General features: G+C 36.6%; 1 protein-coding gene across 7 annotated transcripts in view; it reads left to right on the top strand.

Moving 5' to 3' along the window:
• POLN (DNA polymerase nu) overlaps positions 1 to 18,925 on the top strand; it is a 95,575-nt gene that overhangs the window by 62,468 nt on the left and 14,182 nt on the right. For 5 of the 7 annotated variants that reach the window (XM_061467340.1, XM_061467316.1, XM_061467312.1 and 2 more), the window contains 3 exons: positions 2,947 to 3,078; positions 5,857 to 5,967; positions 9,876 to 9,954. In XM_061467340.1, the coding sequence (XP_061323324.1) occupies positions 2,947 to 3,078; positions 5,857 to 5,967; positions 9,876 to 9,954 (322 nt within the window). Of the gene's footprint in view, positions 1 to 2,946; positions 3,079 to 5,856; positions 5,968 to 9,875; positions 9,955 to 10,364; positions 10,968 to 13,251; positions 13,342 to 18,925 lie in introns of those variants that run through there. The other 2 variants (XR_009745889.1, XM_061467325.1) reach the window with 2 other exon arrangements.

Here is an 18,925-nt window from a genome sequence, read left to right as displayed (position 1 = left end):
TTATATACCTTCATACAAGAATAAAAATATATATACACACACTTGCATTTTTACATTAAACTGTATGGCATTTTAAACATCTGTGTTTAACATCTATATTTAAAAAGCCCAGCACTGCCTTCCTGCAATGTCAATTCAGACCTTCCCATGCTGAGACTGGAATCAAGTCTCCCATTTCCAGCCTGAATTTTTATTCACTAAAGTACTTCACAAAATGCAGGCAGTACAGCCCTGCCCCTTGGTCCATGCAGATGCTGCACATTTCCTATCTGTTCCTTTCACTGTGGTTGGAACAGGCAGATAACCTGACTTTATCAGACTGAATCTCCACCAGTTGAATTTTCAGTGGAGAAAAGGCAATGCCTCAGTTACCGGATCTAGAGCCCCCCTCAACAGAGCCTGTGGCTGTTTACTCATACTATGGAGAATTTAGATGATTAGATTAAGCAGAGTATTGGCACTCCCTCACTTGCTCTGCACCAGACACTAAACATTTCAGTGCAGCAGTGCTTCATTTAAGTATCCATTTACTTGTTTGTGCTTTGCCTCCATCTCAAGTGAGGGCAGGTAAAGGGCCTGAATGCTTCAGCTCATTAGCAGTGTGATTTGAAACTAGTTAAGACATAACATGGAGTGATATCATTAAACTATTTCTTGTTAGATACCTAAAACCGATGGGCTGAATTCCACCCACAGTTTGTCTCCTTTCAAAGATGGCTAACTTTTCATTAAGGAGACATTTTGATGCAACTGAAGAGTGTGAATAATATTTATTTCACTTCTTTTGTGGTTGCAAAATGCAGGCACAATCCTTGAGGAGCTTGCTTGTATATATGTATTATGCTTACAGGAGTTAATGAAAACCTTTCATGTAGTAAATAGGGATCTTGGTTTTTTTTTCTTTTTCTTTTCTTAGCTTTAGGTTGTACTTGGTTCATATATTCAAGGTCTTTTCTATAATCCTGGGGGATAGAAAGTAGTATAATAAAGAAAGAAGAGTCTCATTATGTCTAGGAGTTGGCACTTTAATAAAGCACCAACTTTTGAGAGGGATGACAGTATTACTGTCTTTTGCTGGGTTTGAAGCAATTCAGTTTGCCTGCTTCTGCCACAGTCATCATGTAGAACTAAAGCGCAGAGCACTTAAACACCTGTAAAATAAGGAATTAATTCAATTCAATGGCAGTATGTTTGAGCCCTGAATCGACACAGAGGGATGTCATGGTGTTTAAATGGAAAGCTAATGGTATTTTCAGTTTTGAAAGATGATGTTACAGAATGGAGAACACTAAAACTCATAAGCTGCCGCTAACAATTTCCCTGGCACAAGTAACTCAAGGAGAGTCCTGAGGGAAGCTGCAGTCCTCTCCTGAGCATTGCTTCACATGGCCTGTGCTCCTGCATTGTGAAACAGGATCTGACACAGTTACCTCTCTTTTTTTATTTCCCAGCATCTGCATTTCCTTGGAATAGTTCAGACTTCCTTGCTGATATTGTGGCTTAATTTTCCTACTATATTATGCAGTACCTTGTTCTGTATATCGATAGTTCTTTAAATGGCTAACATGGACAAACTTAGATGTTACAGTTCCCTAAGGAAGCCGCAGCAGTCTCCTCACTGTTAACATGTGCTTTAGCAGGTAGATTTGTCCTCTGTTGGCCCAGGAAGAAAACCCAAATTAATTAGATGTCAAATAAAATTATAGACCTATAATAACTCAGCAAGAGTCATTGTGGATGTCTAATGAATTTCTTCTTCCAGCACCTTGTCCAGACTGGTGTTCCTGCAGCTTAGTGCAGATCCTGGCATGACTGAGAACAAAATGCTACAGAATTGTTCCGAAATGCACATCAGACTGACAGTGATGGTATTTAGGTGGCTGAAATCTTCTCTGTAAAAAACACTAGATAATTTTGCTTGACAGTATTACTGTGACAATATCTATTCTGTGCCTTTGGTGCGTTGAGACATTGCTTTTCCACTTAGGTTATTTGCAAACACAGTGCTGGGTTTGCATTGCTGTGCAGCTGACATGAATATATCCGTCTTTCAACCCTCATCTGACTAATGTTGATGTATGGTTTATTTTTACTGGAACTGTTTGGTTTATAAATGTATTTGAACTGTAGCTCTTAGTTTATATTTTCACACTCTGGAAAACTGTCTTCAGCTTTTTTCCACCTTATCTTGTAAATGCTCTTACTTCCAGCATAATATGTATTTTGCACCTATATCCTGTCTAAAAGTTATTATTCCTTTCTCTCTTTGTTGAAATGCTTTTTCTGTTTTGCTTTAGTTTTGTTTTTTTCTTTTCTTTTTCCAACCCTTTTATTTCACAACTTGGACCCAGATTTTTACAGACATTGAGGAGCTCATGACTGTTTGAAATCTGTGGCACTCAGACTCCTAATGGCCTTTCTAGTATCAGGCTACTTCTTATAATTGCTTCAGCAGTTAAGTTTCCCTGTGGCTTTTACAACAAATTCAAAGGTTCTAGCTAAACTGAACCAGCCACATCTCCATTCTTTTTTAGATCTTCATTCACATTTGTGTTTAAGATGGTTTTCAAATTCTTTGTTCTACTCCTCAAAGTTTGCAGATTTCAACACTGAACTAATAAAACGATACTTAAAGCAACAAAGTTATTCTATGAAAAAAAGATATTTCAACTACATTGTAGATATAATTAGGAATTTCTTAATTACATACTTCTTATATACTTCTTATGGGGTATGTTCTGAATCCAGTAACTTCAGTAAAACATTCAAGCTCCAAGTTAAATATGTATTTGTTAAAATGTGATTGTAGAGTATTGAATCTGTCCCCTTTTACAGAGGTAAATAAAGTTAACTAATTCCAGTAACTGTGAATGTAGTAGTGCTATTGTATTTAGTGTATTTCCATTCTGCTTTATTGCATAATAAAGATAATTTCTTTACCACCAGGTAAAGAACGTCTTGCTGACTGCCTGGGAATTACTCCTCTTCAAGCCAGTCAATTTATAGAGAGTTTTATGCAAAAATACAGGAAAGTACATGAATTTACAAAGAGAACCATTGAACAATGCCGAAATAAAGGTAATCCAAAACCCGTAAACATATTTTTGTTTACGCATCAGTACTGTCTGACAGCAGTGAAAATAAAGATTCAGCTTAACCCAAATTAGACAGTTACAGGACAAGAAAAAAAGATGAAATATCAATTCTTGGTGAATAAAAGAACTGGTTAAGCCTGTCTGCCTTTTCTCAGACAGATGCTAACAGAATAAGACATCTGTTCTCAGAATGAACTCTCCTTAATGTCAAGTTGTGCTGCATCATTTTGACACATAATGTACTCCAACACAAAAAAGCCCAAAGAATCTTTTACTTAATAAATTCTGTACATGGCTGCTGGACCATGGAAGTTCAGCCATTTAGTCAAAGAACCAATTTACAAATCCTTTTTTCTTTTTTTTTACATATTTTTTGTTTCCATCATTCAGAATTTATGTTGTTGAAGTTCAGGTGGTATCTGTGATGACAGATGTGTGCAGAGTGCTACTTGGAGCCAGCAGCTGCAAACTCTTCTTGCATCCTATTTGTTGTTAGTCTACACATTCATTTATATTTAGTGAATCCTAAGAGTGTGGTAATTTGAGGTGAGAAAAATAGAGATGCTTGAAATACTGTCTTTTGAAAGCTACTTAGCAGAACTGTCAAAATGTATTTCTTTTGTTTCCTAATAGGGTATACAGTATTAAGACATTTTGTAGAAATAAATACTAAATGTGCTTTATAATATTGCATCATTGTATGGGTGAATGTCATGATAAAAACATAACTGGCTTCTAGTCATGAAAATAGATAGCATAACATATATAGTAAAATATTATGCATTTATTATATATTCTGATCTAGTTAAAATAACAGAGCATTATTTTCTTAAAGGTGGATGAATTTCAGTAGCCATACTCCTGTGATAAAGAATCTGGTTTATGAGCTTAGTAGACAAGAGTGTTGTAACGAATGTCCTTGACTGACATCAAACCACACTTGCGTAATTAGTACTCACTGCTCCTCTTGTCCCCTTCTATCAACCATTTTCTTACCTATGAATGTAAAAGAACAAACTGATTTGGTTGTACAAGCTCAAAAGATCTGCAGCATGTTGACATTATTTAGTATTTTTCTTGTTAATCCACCTCAGATTCCAACTACCCAACAAAAACATTCCAACCTGGTGAGCTCATTGTAGGGTAACATATTTACTTATTTGCAGTTCAAAGGTGAACAGCACCCACTTGACTGATATTATTTAGATGTTATGAATGTTCAATGCTCTGTTTAGACATGATAAGCATATGAATAATATTAATATTTGTGATTAAGGTATTTTTGTTGGTGTATATAGAGTTTATATGTTACTATATTGTTTTTTATGAAATTATCAACAAAGTAAAAGAAAAGGCTAAAGTAAGACCTCATTGAAATATGTATTTGCAGATTAATCTTTGACCACAGGCCCATACTCTGCCACTATTGTATGAAAGATGGTATTTGGGGATGCTCATCAGCGATGAGTATTGTGAGGGTGATCCTGTTGTGCAGACACACCACACAGGAATAAGGATATCACAGTAGATCTATTTTTCACTGAGAATCCAACATTTCAAGAATTCCTTCTTTAGATACTCTTCCTCATGGGGAGTCTTAGTTGAATTGGGAAGACTGATTTGCCAAAGAGTGTCCTAACCTCCAGATAATTCAGCTCTTTCTTCCAAAACTGGTACTTTTAGTATCAGTGCTCCTGGAAGTACAGTAATTCACAGAAAGCTGTATTAATTCAGCAGAATGATCTTCATCCTCTGCACATAAGTCTGGGTATGTGTTGTCCCTACCCAGACAACACATAGTATTGTCTCCAAACAGTTATGGAGAAGTTTGGAGAGGTCTTCTTACCATATGTGCTTCATACCTTGGTTGTCAAAGAGGAGATGGTGGCAGTCTGAACTTCCATGGTAGCTATTCACAATTCATGGACAGTCAAGGCAACCAGTTGTATAACAAAAGATCTTGTAAAGATACATTTTTAACGTGGATGTTTTTTCATTTTTCTTAGAATAATAAATTTAGTTTTGAAGGTAAGCTGAGAGAAGGTTTTGTGTGTGTGATTTTGACATGAGGATCTTCCCATCTCTTTTCCTCTCTGAACTCACTTCACTTGCACTCCAAAGTAGTTGTTTTGGCAAAATAGATCATTGATAATTAGGCTTAACATGAAGCTTTAACTGTGTTTTCATGTATTTCTTTTAAACTAAAAACCCCAGAACACTAAAGTTAAGGAAGTTTTTCCGTGAAAGGGATGTGAAATCACCGCATAAAGAAAATGTTATAACTTTTTTTTCCCCAAAAAACTATTTGATAATTTTTGGAAATAGTCATTAATGATTTAATTATTCTACAAATTGATTTTTCTTCACTATTCCCAAGTAAAATATTCATTGTATAGAAAGCTCTAATTATGGCTGCTAATAGATAGATAGCTAATTCTGCTAGGTATTTATAGTTTCTTCTCCCACAGAGAGAGTTTGCTGGTATATCAGTAGATGTTCCTAATGAAAATAGAGCTTTAATGAACAGAAGTTTTCCCTGTATAACATGGACCAATTCTCTGAATGAAGTAATTCTTAGACCAAAAATACAATAAGCATTTAAGGTTTAAATAAGAGAAGTTCTGCTTGTTTTCAGAGGGCACAATATGAAATAGACTCAGGCAGCACATAATTACAAAAATTGATATTATCTGTAAAATGAATTTATGAAATTTAATTTTAATCACTCTAAGAATAGTAATTTCTATTTAAATCCTACAAGGTTATGTGGTTTCCATCATGGGACGTAAAAGACCACTGCCTAATATCAATGCACAGGATTACAAGCTACGCACACAAGCGGAGAGGCAGGCGGTCAATTTTGTCATTCAAGGTAAAATCCTGCTCACCTACCTCCCTCTTTGTCTGTGCTTGGCTTTAGTGGACAACTCCTCTGATCATCTCAAAAGAATGAATATTCTCTAGCCTATGAGACTCAACTATTGAGGCATGAGCTTTATTAGGAAAGAGAAGTTTAAATGATATATTCTGTTTACCTTGGAATTTGCCAGTAAATGGTGTCATAATAATAATAACAGTATCAGTGTTCTAATACACTACAGTGCTCTGCATAGGTAAATACAGGTATACATGCATACTATGTATAGAGAGAGTATCTGGAATTCAGTGTTTCAGATATATTGCTGTCTTAACACTTTTTCCTTTCTTGTTTTGATTGTTACTCCAAGAAGGTTTATGTGATTATGCTGTCTACAGATTCTAACTTCTACTGTGCCAGATAGTTTTAGTTTAAGAAATAATCAACGTTGCAGAAATTGTACATTGTTATTATTAGTTTTGAAACCCAACTCATTCTTTCTAAGGACCATTCAAACTTAGTTTTGTAGAGGGCAAGAAAAAAGGTGGTTTTTTTTTTCACAGAAAACATTGTAAATTTGCTGTATAGGTTGGAAATGTGAAAGTCAGCATAAAGTGTTCAACTGTTAGTTAATCTAATGCATTAACACACTCTTTAAATCACTTGGACCGCAAGACTGTACAGCATATACCTACCTAAAGAAAACCATAGAAACTGAGCTGGCAGATTTAGATCCCTACTAAGCCACTGCTTGGAAGAATTACTTTTTCAATTGGATGATGCTGACAGGGTTTTCATTAAGTTATGTTGGAAGTGCACAATTTACAGGCAAGTAAAAAGTGATTTCTAGACATGGTGGTGGTGTGTTTTTTAAAAAGTGATTCGAATTTTCTTTTTGAGACGATCATGTGGGTTTTTTCTTTTTTTTTTTCCTCTCCCAATACTATTAATGTTTCATTTAAAAAATGACTTAAGTATTTGTCCTGTTCCATCTCTTTATAATTAGTAATCGAATTTAAGTACTGGCCGTGCAAGGATATGTACAGATCTAGAATTCTAGTAGACGCCCTGTTGCTTGAATAATCACTGTGCTCAAGTGATGGCTGCCTTGCTTTAGTAGTCACCCAACTGTCAAATTTTACAATGACCTCATAAAATCTGCAGCAGATTTGTAACACTGGGCATGCCTGTCCCACCTTCTCCAGAGGCTTGTGTTCCATGTACCTGGGTTTCCATCCAACTGGCCAGCAGCCCTCTCCAGTTAGAGGCACGATGCTGGACCTAATACAGCAAGTCCTGCTGAGTGTACAGTGTAGCATTAATAAAGGTGCACGGCCTCTGAGCAGCACTTGCTTATGTCCATCTGTCCAAAGAGCTTGGAGCTCAGGCAAAGCTGTCACAGGGCTGTCTACAAAACACAAGTACTACAATAATAAGATTATCATATTTCAGTGTTGGTTCAGTAATACTGGAGGATGAATCTTATGAAAAGCATTGTAACTGTTATTCAAAGCATGTAATGTTAGAAGGTGTGATGAAGGAAGGAATAAGAACTATTCAGTATTCCCAAATTTTATTAAAAATTTCATTCAAGACTACAGTCTTTTTAATTTCAGGATTTCAGCTATGAGATATTTTAAGACTGTAAAAACTTTCTTAATTATGTTAAAACATCACAGTGACTAAACTGCATTTATCACATGTGGGTTATAATTATATTAAATAGTATAATTATTTTAAGCAGTTTGCATGTCGGTTATGGTAGCAGCCAACTGATAGCAGAAAACTTCTGGTACATGACAATATTAAGAGGACTGTATTTTAACTTACTACAGCTGGGTTTCCCACAGTTCTTTCATAGTTTTTTTATGTTTTTTTAGTATTTCCCAGTTCAATAGTTTTTACCAATATACAGCATAATATTCTTCATTTATAATTCAGCTCTACCTAACTGCATATTTGAACAGGAAAACAAGAGAAGTATTTGAAGCTAAATGTAGCCATCTCAATGATCAGCTCTGGATCTGCACTTGATATGGTTAATGAGTAAAACAGCCTCAGTATGGGATTTAGAGAAGGCAGTTTGTCATAGAAAACCATGAAGAAGAGGTGTTAAGTCTATCTATCTCCTAAATGTCTTACATACTCTGTCTTAGACAAAAGGGCAGCTGTGTCCTGAGGTATATCAAGTACAGCATAGACAGTCAAGGGATGTGATTTCCCCACCCGATACTGCACTGGTGCAGGCCCCCCTTAAGTTTTGTGTGCAGTTTGAGGCACCTCAACATAAGAAGGACATCAAACTATTGGAGGGTGTCCAGAGGAGAGCCACCAAGATGTGGAAAGGTCTTGAGAGCAATACTTAAGTGGAGTGGCTGAGGTCACTTGGTTTGATCAGCTTGGAGAAGAATTGAGGGGTCCCCTCATGGCAGTCTACAGCTTCCTATAAGGGAGCCTATAAGGATGCCAGGGAGGGACTCTTCATTAGGGACTGTAGTGATAGGACATGGAGTAACGGGTTAAAACTTAATCAGGGGAAGTTTAGATTGGATATAAGGAGAAAGTTCTTTACTGTAAAGGTGGCGAGGCACTGGAATGGGTTGCCCAAGGAAGCTGTGAATGCTCCATCCCTGCTGGTGTTCAAGACCAGGTTGGACAAAGCCTTGGGTGAGATGGTTTAGTGTGAGGTGTCCCTGCCCATGGCAAGGGGGTTGGAACTAGATAATCTTAAGGTCCTTTCCAACCCCAACTATTCTGTGATTCTATGATTCCTCAAGGGGGGCAGGAGAGGAGAAGGTGCTGATGTCCTCTGTCTGGTGGCCAGAGATAGGACATGAGGAAATGTCATGAAGCTATATCAGGGGAAGTTCAGATTGGACATTAGGAAAAGGTTCTTCACTGGGAGGGTGTTGGTCAATGGAAGAGGTTTCCCAGGAACATGGTCACAGCACCAAACCTGGCAAAGTTCAAGGAGAACCTTGACAACACTCTTAGTCATACGGTTTAGTTGCAGGTAGTCCTGCAAGGAGCAGGGAGTTGGAGTGGATGATCTTTATGGGTCCCTTCCAACTTGAGATATTCTGTTATTCTATGATTATCGCCCAGCAGAGTGCCCTTATCATCTGCCCACATGGCTGTTCTTTCTCCCTACTCTGGAAGTTGAACCATTTGGAAGAAAGAATACAAAATTCATCAGGTGTGTGAAAAAGATGTCTGTAGTCTTGTACATTTAGGATATCTGATAGGACAAGGAGAATTATGGCTTCCAATCCTTACTTAATGGCTTGTTTCTGTATTTTATCTGATAAATCTTTATGTAAAATGTATTGGATCCCTGTTGCATGGTTCAAAATGAGCCTTCAGGAGCCTTCACCAAACTGCAGGCCTGGAGAGTCATTCTGCCTCTTGATCACCAGAAATATGTAATCTGTTATATAACATGACACTGTTTTATGCACCGCTGCTCTTAACACTGTAATGTAATGAATATACATTACATACACATGGAAATATGAAAAAGCATAAAATTAAGTTTCCAAATGGATATGTGGTGTTGAATCAATGTTCTAACCTTTTATTACATTAAGTGTTAATTGATTTGTAGGTAAACTTTCATTGCAATTTAGAGTTAGATAGTTTCAGACATTTCTTATAAAAAGCAATCTTTCAACTCCTGGCCATCACTGGCAAAGTCACCTTTAATTAACATCTAATTTCATATTATTGTTTTCTGGTTTTAATTAACATGTAATTAATTTATTACTCTTTTGATATTTCACATATTACATGAATTGAGTCTGCTAGATTTGCAGATTCTTATAATTCATAATCTTCAGATGTTTTTCATTCTTGTGCCATAGTTCCAAGAAGAACATTTTCCTTTATCATGCTTTAAATTAAAAACAGATCACTTTCTTTCTTAGGATCTGCAGCTGATCTTTGTAAAATGGCTATGGTGGAGATTTTTACCTCCGTTGTTATTTCTCCAACTTTAACTGCCAGGTTAGTAATGAATGACTGCAAAACTATTTGATTTTAAAACAAAATTAGTGAAATGATGTGTTTCTGGCATTTTAAGCAGCTGTAGAAATGTCATGTGTGCCTCTGAATCTTTTAACAAGCAAGGACTTGTGGGATGGTTTCATACATTCAAAGATATCTTTGTGCTTAAATGGTTGGATCTGTAAATCCATCCCAAGGTGATGAAGTGCCCTGGGGCCATTTAAACTCAGTCAGATCTAGTTTAGTGGTAGTTCTACATCTTTGAAATTGAGCCCACTGATCATATCCTTCCTGAATTTTGAGTGAATTGTACAATGGGAATTGAACATTCAATGGGCTGGGAAAAAAAAACAGGAATCAGGAAGCCAGTGCTCAAGCAAAATAAATGAACATGTTTTATTCTTCTGTAGACGGTTTTCTTTTGCTAAAGAAAAGCTAGGTCATCATCATTCCCTTCTGTTGTGACTGCACATAGTTGAAGATCACAGAATGTCCTCAAGATTTTTGTATCAGTAGCAGAAATAATGAAGTCTACTTTTCCTGTTACAAAGGATGGAGGGGATGGTGCAGAGAGTCAGTGAGCGCTATTATTTGCTGCAATAGAAAGAAACTTTGAAGTTAAACATGCATAAAAAAACCCTGAACAAATGGTTTCTCATCTTTTGTAATGCTGCAGTAAACAATCCAGCAGAACACGATTTTTTGCAGTGCAAGTTCAGATGAAAGCAGAGATAGCAGGTAGTGCAGATCATCAGTGTTTCTGTTGTCACCCAGAAGGGGAAATCATAAATTTAGCTGTAGTAATCATGCATGAAAGACTTCAGTGGGAGTTTAGGTCAGTACAGAGTAACAGGGTTTGGCCTTCCAAACATACTCTACAATTATGTGTAATATGTAACCCTATAAACTCTCTGCGTGTGTTTGTGTGTGTATCATTTACGCACAACAGCATTGTCTTATTTGATCAATGTTCCAAAATGGAATTTCTAATTACAAATATAAAATGCATGTGTTGAATTCAAAGGTAGAGTCACTCCTTTGCCAAAAATAAAACTTGTTCTGAATAACACTCATAAGTGTTCTTGCAGCTTTTTGAGCAAAATACAGTTGAACTGTAACCAAGAAAAGAAAGAAATAAGTAGCCCACTGGTATAAATCTGATCTGGGAAGTGGTTCCTTGCTGGAGATACTGCATATATATATCAGACAATGATATATTTGTATATTCAGTTTTGGATGATGGTATATGGCACTGTACCTTTTGGGGAGATTCTCTGCACTGATTATAATTCTTTCTGGTGCCTGAGTTGAATGAAGAAACCAGAATCTGGTACCTGTGGCCTGGTGTAACTTTCAGTTAGATTAGTCATGGAGTAGCTGCCTTCTGGGACAATCGAGCAAGTCTTTAGTGAAGGAGGCTAGTGGAGGTGCTGAGAGGGCAAAGAACATACTCCCTTCTGCAATTTCTACCTTGCACCCACATCTTTAGGTTCAAGAACAAGCTGTTTGTAGTAATTCTGAGAAAGCCAAAGTTTTTTATGAGTAATGCTGCATCTGATAAAGGCTTTGAATTTTTTTTCTACTCTCAACAGAAAATTTTAATTGGGTTTTTCTTTCTCAAAACTATTTCCTTTAAAGGTATAGTGTCACCAAATGGCTAAAGAGGCACTGACATGGAGAAGTATTGAAGTTTTACATGGTGAATTTTCTTGTGTTGTGAAAGCATAGGGGACTGGCTACACCAGGCATCAGAAAAGTATCATTGCCTGTCCTTTTTATTCCTATTACGAATGTCACACCTGGGAAAGACCAAGACTGCAAGGGCATCTAAAAGAGACAGACTGTTTTAATCTGGAATTTTGAAATCCTGCCAGCCATTAACAACTGGATAGCTCTGCTAAAGGACAGCCTTTTAATAGTTACTAATGGCTCCTTGCTGTAATATTTAGTAGGTACTTGCAAGCCAGACTTGACAGGAAAGCACAGTCAATGCCTTTATAAATTCTGCAGACGCTCACCTGGTTGGACAGTGGCATTTTAAAGCACCACTGTGGTCTTGCCAAAAGACTGAAACTTGGAAGTCTGTGCTTCCAATTGTGTGCCAGGTGACATTCAGTCAGATATTTTTCCAGTGTTCTGTTTCTTGATTTTCTTTTCAGTCAAGCCAGGGTAATGATCCTAACATCCTTTGTGAAGTGCTTTGAAAAATATTGCTAAAAGGAAGTGAATGCATAATTGCTGCTGTTGTTGTAACTGTAGGAACGCACGGTAGCTCTTCCAAAATGAGAAATGTAATCAATCTCCTATTATCATCACATCAGATCATATTAATTCCAAAGATAGCACATTACTATCTTTTCTTCTGTCTTCACCCCCTTGTAGGTTTGGTTTTTTTTTTTCCCATTAAAATTTCTAATTTTGGAAACAGGGTTTTCACTTTGAACAGCATATCGAAGAGAAATATCTTTTATATATACTTTAGAAGTTATTATGAACCATATAGTAGGAGACAGTATCCTATTAGGTGTGGCCAAGCAGTGGCTAACACTTAGCATTCTGTCTTCCTTACCTTGGAATTAAATGAAAATAATAAAGTAAATTCTACATAAAGCCTTACAACTTATAAAGTTAGCTTGCAGGTATGTTTGCAGTCTTCTCCACTGACAGCACGGCATTCAGTTTTCATTCACTGTAAGCTGTTCAGCTGTGAGCAAGCTCTGAGCCAACGGTATGAAGCTTTGTTTTTGTACGAGTAGTCATCAGTAGATTGTTCTGGTGTGGTTTGTGCCTCTGATATTGCATTTGGAAGTCAGGGGAAGGAAATCAAGTTGCATTTTCATGATATTTGATCACAGAGGCCCTCTTGGCAAAGTAGCATATTCTACTATGACTGATCAATGGCTGTTCCATCAAATAGCAGTCTCATTTTTCTCTTCGTGTTTCTTCATCTTTTAATTCAAATGCCAGCCTAGCAACTTACGGTGTTGACAATGAAAAGTCAATCATTTACTTGCAAATAATTTGCATTAAGCAATACATATGATAAGGAACTGATATTAGTGTGGGCTATCTGTTGGCATCAGTGTTAACATCTTGCATTTTGTGCAGCACTAATGAGTAATCAAAATGATTTCTTCAGACATCTTCCACTTTACCTAGGTCTTTTCATTAAGATGCTGTTCTGCTGCTGATGGCCAGGTTGCTTACTGAAAATGTGCTGCTGGCATAAATTATTCAAGTGCCAGCTTTTACCTGTCTGATGCAACTCTCAGAACCCCCACATTATGTTTCCTGCAGACAGATGATAGCAAAGAAACTTCTGAAGTAAGATCAAGGCATACAGTAGCAACTGAAAGAAAGATTTATGGAATTGACAAGAGTGGAAAGGTACTTAGTGTACTCAGGTGGACAGTTGTAGTTATTTTCAGTGTTTAAAACATCATTGCAGTGACAGATGCATAGAAACTTGGTAAGAGAAAAGGATGCTTGCAGATTGTGAAAGAATTGTTGCCTGAGGAAATTCCTGTAAAAAATATCACTTTGTAAGCTGAAGATGCACTGATGTTACCCAAAGTCTGACTGGTGCTACATAGGCTTCTCAAAAAGTCATTAAAGATGTTAATATCCCAATAACATGCAAATTAAATTTAACAAGTCTGCAGAGCTATTGAGTAATTTGGTGTGAATCCAGCAATTCTGCTTTCTCACCAATTTATTGTTCCTTCAGCACTGGACCTGTGCCACAAGCACACAGCTATACTTCCCAGCATGTCCGGAGCCTAGTTAAAGAGGCGGGTTCAGCAACAGGGCAGATATAAATGAATGATCTGAAAAGGAGGAGCCACCAGCAAATAAAAGGAAAAGGCAGGATCTTATTTTCTTGGTCCCAGGTGCTTTTCAATAGCAGTGGATATTGGAAGTTTTATATGTCTTCCTCAGGGAACAAACACTTTTATCAACCCAATGATTTTCTGAGTTGGTGAACTGTAAATGCAGCTCGCTTGTACAGATAGCTAAATTAGAAACAGCCTGATCATCCCAGGAACAGGCATTGTGTTATGTGACCTGGAATTGTTCACATACAATTCATGTGATAAATCACAAATGATTCATTTGTTGGAAGTGGCTTCAGTTTTTGATGCTAGAACCGAGAGGCATTTTTGTAAGGTGTGTAGGGATTCAAACATTAGTACTTTATTGTTTATCATCTCTGAGATTCATATAAAAGGGCATACTAATAAAACCAACTTCTTAATTAAGTCGTAGCTTCAACCAAACACAATCAGTAATGCTTAGTGCTGCTACTGTATAATGATTTTCTTTAATTCTGGGCATAAATCTTATGTCTCTTGTTTCTTCAAGAATTAAATAATTGGTTTTACTTACGTTTCCTCTATAGCAGTTATCCAGGATTTTCAAGTAAATGCTTATCGCTCTGGAACTGTATCCACAATTCCCAATATATGGTTGCAGATTTTCTCTAAAGGATTAACTCTAGTCAGCTTTTCTCCTTAGCCTAATACTGGAGAAATAGAATTACAAGGAAAAGATAAAAACTTTGGATTCTACTTGAGAGATGAATAAAATTTTTGTTTCAAAGACATATGCTTTTGTTTCGGTAGCAGAAGGAAATATCCTAGAGCATATTGGTATGTCAGAAATAAGTATGAGCTCTCCATAGCTGCTGTCTCATTCCAGTATGTAGCTCTCTGCTTCCCAAAGTGACCAGATAACATTGCATTTCTAGGTGTGCTGTGACTTAGCCAAATCATGACTTTCCTTGAGCATTCAAGCAGTATTTTGCATGTATCCACAAGATGGTGAGCTGTTACCTGAACACTTCATGCACAGTGAGCCAGAACAAGTCAACATGATTTATTCTTTATAGAAAGAGCTAAATATGTTTAATATGCTTAAATATCACAGCCAAATGGACATGCATGATGTAGCAGGTTTTACAGTGTTCCTTTTTATGGGTCATTCAAACCAAATAAATATATTTTATTTAGAAAAGCCTTTTGTGGATCACCTTTTAGACTGGCATGTTTTAAGACAATTTGGGTACATGCAGAAATTCTGTTCTCTTTAATTAACCATCTGTTCAGATTCCTGCTCTTCATGATGCAGCTGCTGAGAAAACAGATTTCACAAGTTAGCTGAATTTTTATTGTTAACATGTTAAAAAGTCAAAATATCTGGGTCTTTATTATGGAAACACTGAAAGGTGTAGCTTCAAGTTAATGCAGGTAACATCTATGCAAGCGTGTTATATCTTATGCTATAGCTTTCGTACCACTGCATTAGAAATCGTTATAGATACAGCTTCAAAAAGACCCTGAAAATCTACAAAGTTACTACAGAATTATTGTAACCTTGTTCCTTAGTTACATGACAACTTAATAGTCATTCTTTCCACTGGAAACTATGTGCTTCTGTGGGGAAACTGACACAATTAATTAACAAGTAGTATTAGTAGAATCAGAAAAAAAATAATACCATTTTAGTGTAGGCAATATGGAGATTTCTAAGAAGAGTCAGATCCAACATCCATCTGCTCCATTACCGCTGAGTGTGGCCAATAGCAGATGCTTCAGGAAGAAGGTGTAAGGTTACATAGTAGGAGAGTCTGTCTGTCTGTAGATTTTCACCTTGCTCTGGTTGTGGGGAAGAGTCTAAGTTCTAAAACAGACAATTTTTTTGTATCACAAAAATGTACAGAAGCTACCTCTGTCTACCTGCATGTATCCAATATAGGTGGCTGGTTTAGGAGATGGTACCCCAGCAATGTCAATGCAGAGAGCTGGGGTTTTCCAGATTATCCATTCAGAACATCTAAGTCAGAGCCTAGCTTGGTCCCTTGACTACAGAAGGAGCATGAATTTAATTAGTTTGAGCATCTCTTGGCACATTTTAATGTCCTGAAACACTGCACACCGCTGTTAAAAAAAATAGCTTCTGAGAAACACTACAATGGCAATCTTGGTTTTGTTTTTCTTTTTCCTCCTATCTTTTACTGGCCTCTTCTATCCCTCTGTTGTAGGGATAGTCCTACAATAGAGTCTGCATCATGTCATGCCACAGCATTCTTGTTTGCAGTTTAAACAAAATGTTTCCTTTAATGGTAAAGAAATGCAGTTGCTCACCAGTAAGGTAATAGCTGTTTTGTGGAAGTCAGTTCAATAGAGTACTTATTTCTCAGCAATGCATTTGCAGTAGTCATGGGAAAACTTGTAATTCTGTACATTAGAATAGAGAGGTCCAGATCTGGAATATATTGCTTTACAGTAACAAAGCCTGGTGCTAGGAAATAGTATACATAAGGAGGCAATATAGGCCCATAAGTACAATACTTTGAGAAAAAAATATCTTGATGATAGTTTAGTTTGTTTTTGCATATGTAAGTCAGTAATATATAACTGGGTGGATCCGTTGAAGGCCTGAGAAGTTTTAGCCTTTGCGTTGATTCACAGGAAATTGGAAGAATGATGAATGTAGCGTGGAAGAGAATAAAAAATTCTTTACAATTGTTTAGTGCAGCACAATGGTTTAAGAAGGATATTGTGTGCTGGACACACTGAACTGTTGTCAAAAGCCATGTTCAAGGTGGCAATCTCAGAAATACTCCATTTGAAGGTGCAGGCTGTAGCAGTGTCTCTGTTCCACACTGCAGTCATACTCAGGCACAGGTCATGTTTCTCAGCGAAAGAAATCACTTGTGTACTCATCAAAAATGATGCGTAACTTGCAGGCAATCAAAAAATAGTTAATAAAATATTAGCTTGTAAATCAAAGGCATTTTTGTTATCTGTAGAACAAAGAAGATACTGGTTTCTGCCTGGTTTGCAATTTCTAATCTAGTTTACCATACGTTTTAGCAAGAGATAATGAGAGAAGCTTGCTGTTTCAATATTCCTTCAAAGTGAAGCTGATTCAATTAAGCTGTTAAGAGAAAGTACAGGGTTTCTTTCAAAGTTCTTTCACTCAAGGTGTGCAATGGGTGGGTGGGTGCATGCACTGGAATGGGGAAAGCTATGAAATTTGAATGTATAAATTGCTTTGATTCTTTGTTTTATCTGCCTTGATATCAGATTGAATGCTTCCTTCTGTGCGGCAGCATAATGCATGCAAGAATTATTACTTTAATAACCCTGAAAAAATACAGGTGGCCTTGTACTGTAAATCTGCAGGAGTAGAATGGATTAAGTTGATGTGAGATGAATAAGAAAAAGAGATAAGAGATGAAAAAAATCTAACTTGTCTGATGAACATTTAGGAGGAAACAGTGTCTGCTATTCCACTTATTGGCATCAAGCTTGGAAGTCATGTTTAGCACTAATTAAAACTTATGTAATATCTTTCCAAAACAGAAGTGTATTAGGAATACTTATTTCTTAGATCTCATATCTCTGAGATAAATCTTATCCCTATTTTCCAATTGAATATATATTGCTTAGCAGACTTACACAGAGAACCAGCAATGCTAACTTCTAGTTCTGTATTTTAGGAGACAGAATGTTGTTCTGAACTTCGAATTAATCACTAGATGTTTAAGATGGGGTAGCTGTAATTCTGCAGCTCTGTGCAGTTCTTCAGTTCACTGGCAAAACACCCGAGCTGCTAGGCTGTCCTATTCAGGGTGACAAGCATCGAGAAACAGGATCCTTTAGCCCAGACAGAGAACCAAGCTAAAAGAGCTGTGGTGCTTTCAGTAGATGAACTGGAGCATGTAGAGTTGTGTCACGTCTATTGTGCTGTCCAGACACAATTTTGAGTTCAGTTCACATTGCTTCTGCTTACATAATGTAGCACCAATCTCTGGTCCAGCCCTACTCCTCCTGAGCTTAGTTTTACTTTTAGCGTGCAGATGAAGTGATCAGATGATCCAGTGCTGGGTGGCTTTGAAAATCCAGTTCTTTTTTCTCCATTCCTAAATTCTGATGAATTCATGATAAAATGTTTAAGGTATATTGTATGTTCTTCTTACCAAATATTCAGAATATATGGTGCTCTAATCCTAACTGAAGTCATGAGACACTACTCTGGTAAAAATAATAACCAGTCACATTTCTATTGCACTGGTTTAATCAATGTAATTATTTTCACTTATTCAATTGATTCACAGTATATTAATATTTAATGTTCGCAGTTATTTCTGATTTATATCTTTTTACATGTCCCTTGAATGATTATAAGAAATCTCTTGCTTTAATTAATTTACTTGCATTGGAAATTTTTCTTGTCATGTAACTGTATTCTCTTGCTAAAGATGATCATGGTCTTTTAATCTATTTCTTTTTGTATCCTGTGTCCCAATTTCCTATTAAAAATATGTTAATCTGTTTCACTCTGCTTCTGACTGTGTTGTAAGTGACTAATAATTTAAGATCTATTATTAGAGCTCACCACACTGTTAGTCAATGTCACATTGTAATTTAAGGCAGTGTGAAACTATCTTAGGATATTTTCCTGAAAGCTGTGAAAAGTTCTAAGCAATAACCATATTGATGTTTCAGCCATTTGTAAAGCATTATTTACTTGAATCACTACTGGGTAATATGAAAAGTCGACGAAGGGCATTTAATTTAAATGTTATATACAAATTACAAAGCAATTTGGAAATAGGTGGTACAGTTTCATGACTTAGACTCCCAACAATAATTAAAGATGTACTAAAATATACCTAGTAGGAATACAGTCTAATCGTATATGCAGTACTTTTCCTTCCTGAGAATTTAGGGATTATATGTGCTAGATTGTATCTATTCTGCTGTGGACTTGATTCAATCAAATATATTTATTATTTCTATTGTGAAAGTACTTTTGCACCCAAACCAACGATTTAGGGTGCTCTTCCTGTAAGCACTGAACAGTTAAGTCAGAGTCTGTATGCAAGAGACCTATGATACAGATCTAATACAGACAAAGTGAAAACAAATAAGCAGTATAAATTCATTACAAAACAGCCCTAGCT

The sequence above is a fragment of the Pezoporus flaviventris genome, unplaced genomic scaffold (genome assembly GCF_033815535.1).
Source record: "Pezoporus flaviventris isolate CSIRO_AGI_PZ_B2104156 unplaced genomic scaffold, CSIRO_AGI_Pfla_v1 ptg000002l, whole genome shotgun sequence".
Classification (NCBI taxonomy): domain Eukaryota; kingdom Metazoa; phylum Chordata; class Aves; order Psittaciformes; family Psittacidae; genus Pezoporus; species Pezoporus flaviventris.
The sequence above is the reverse complement of the archived record's forward strand: the minus strand, read 5'-3'. Positions and strand labels throughout refer to the sequence as shown.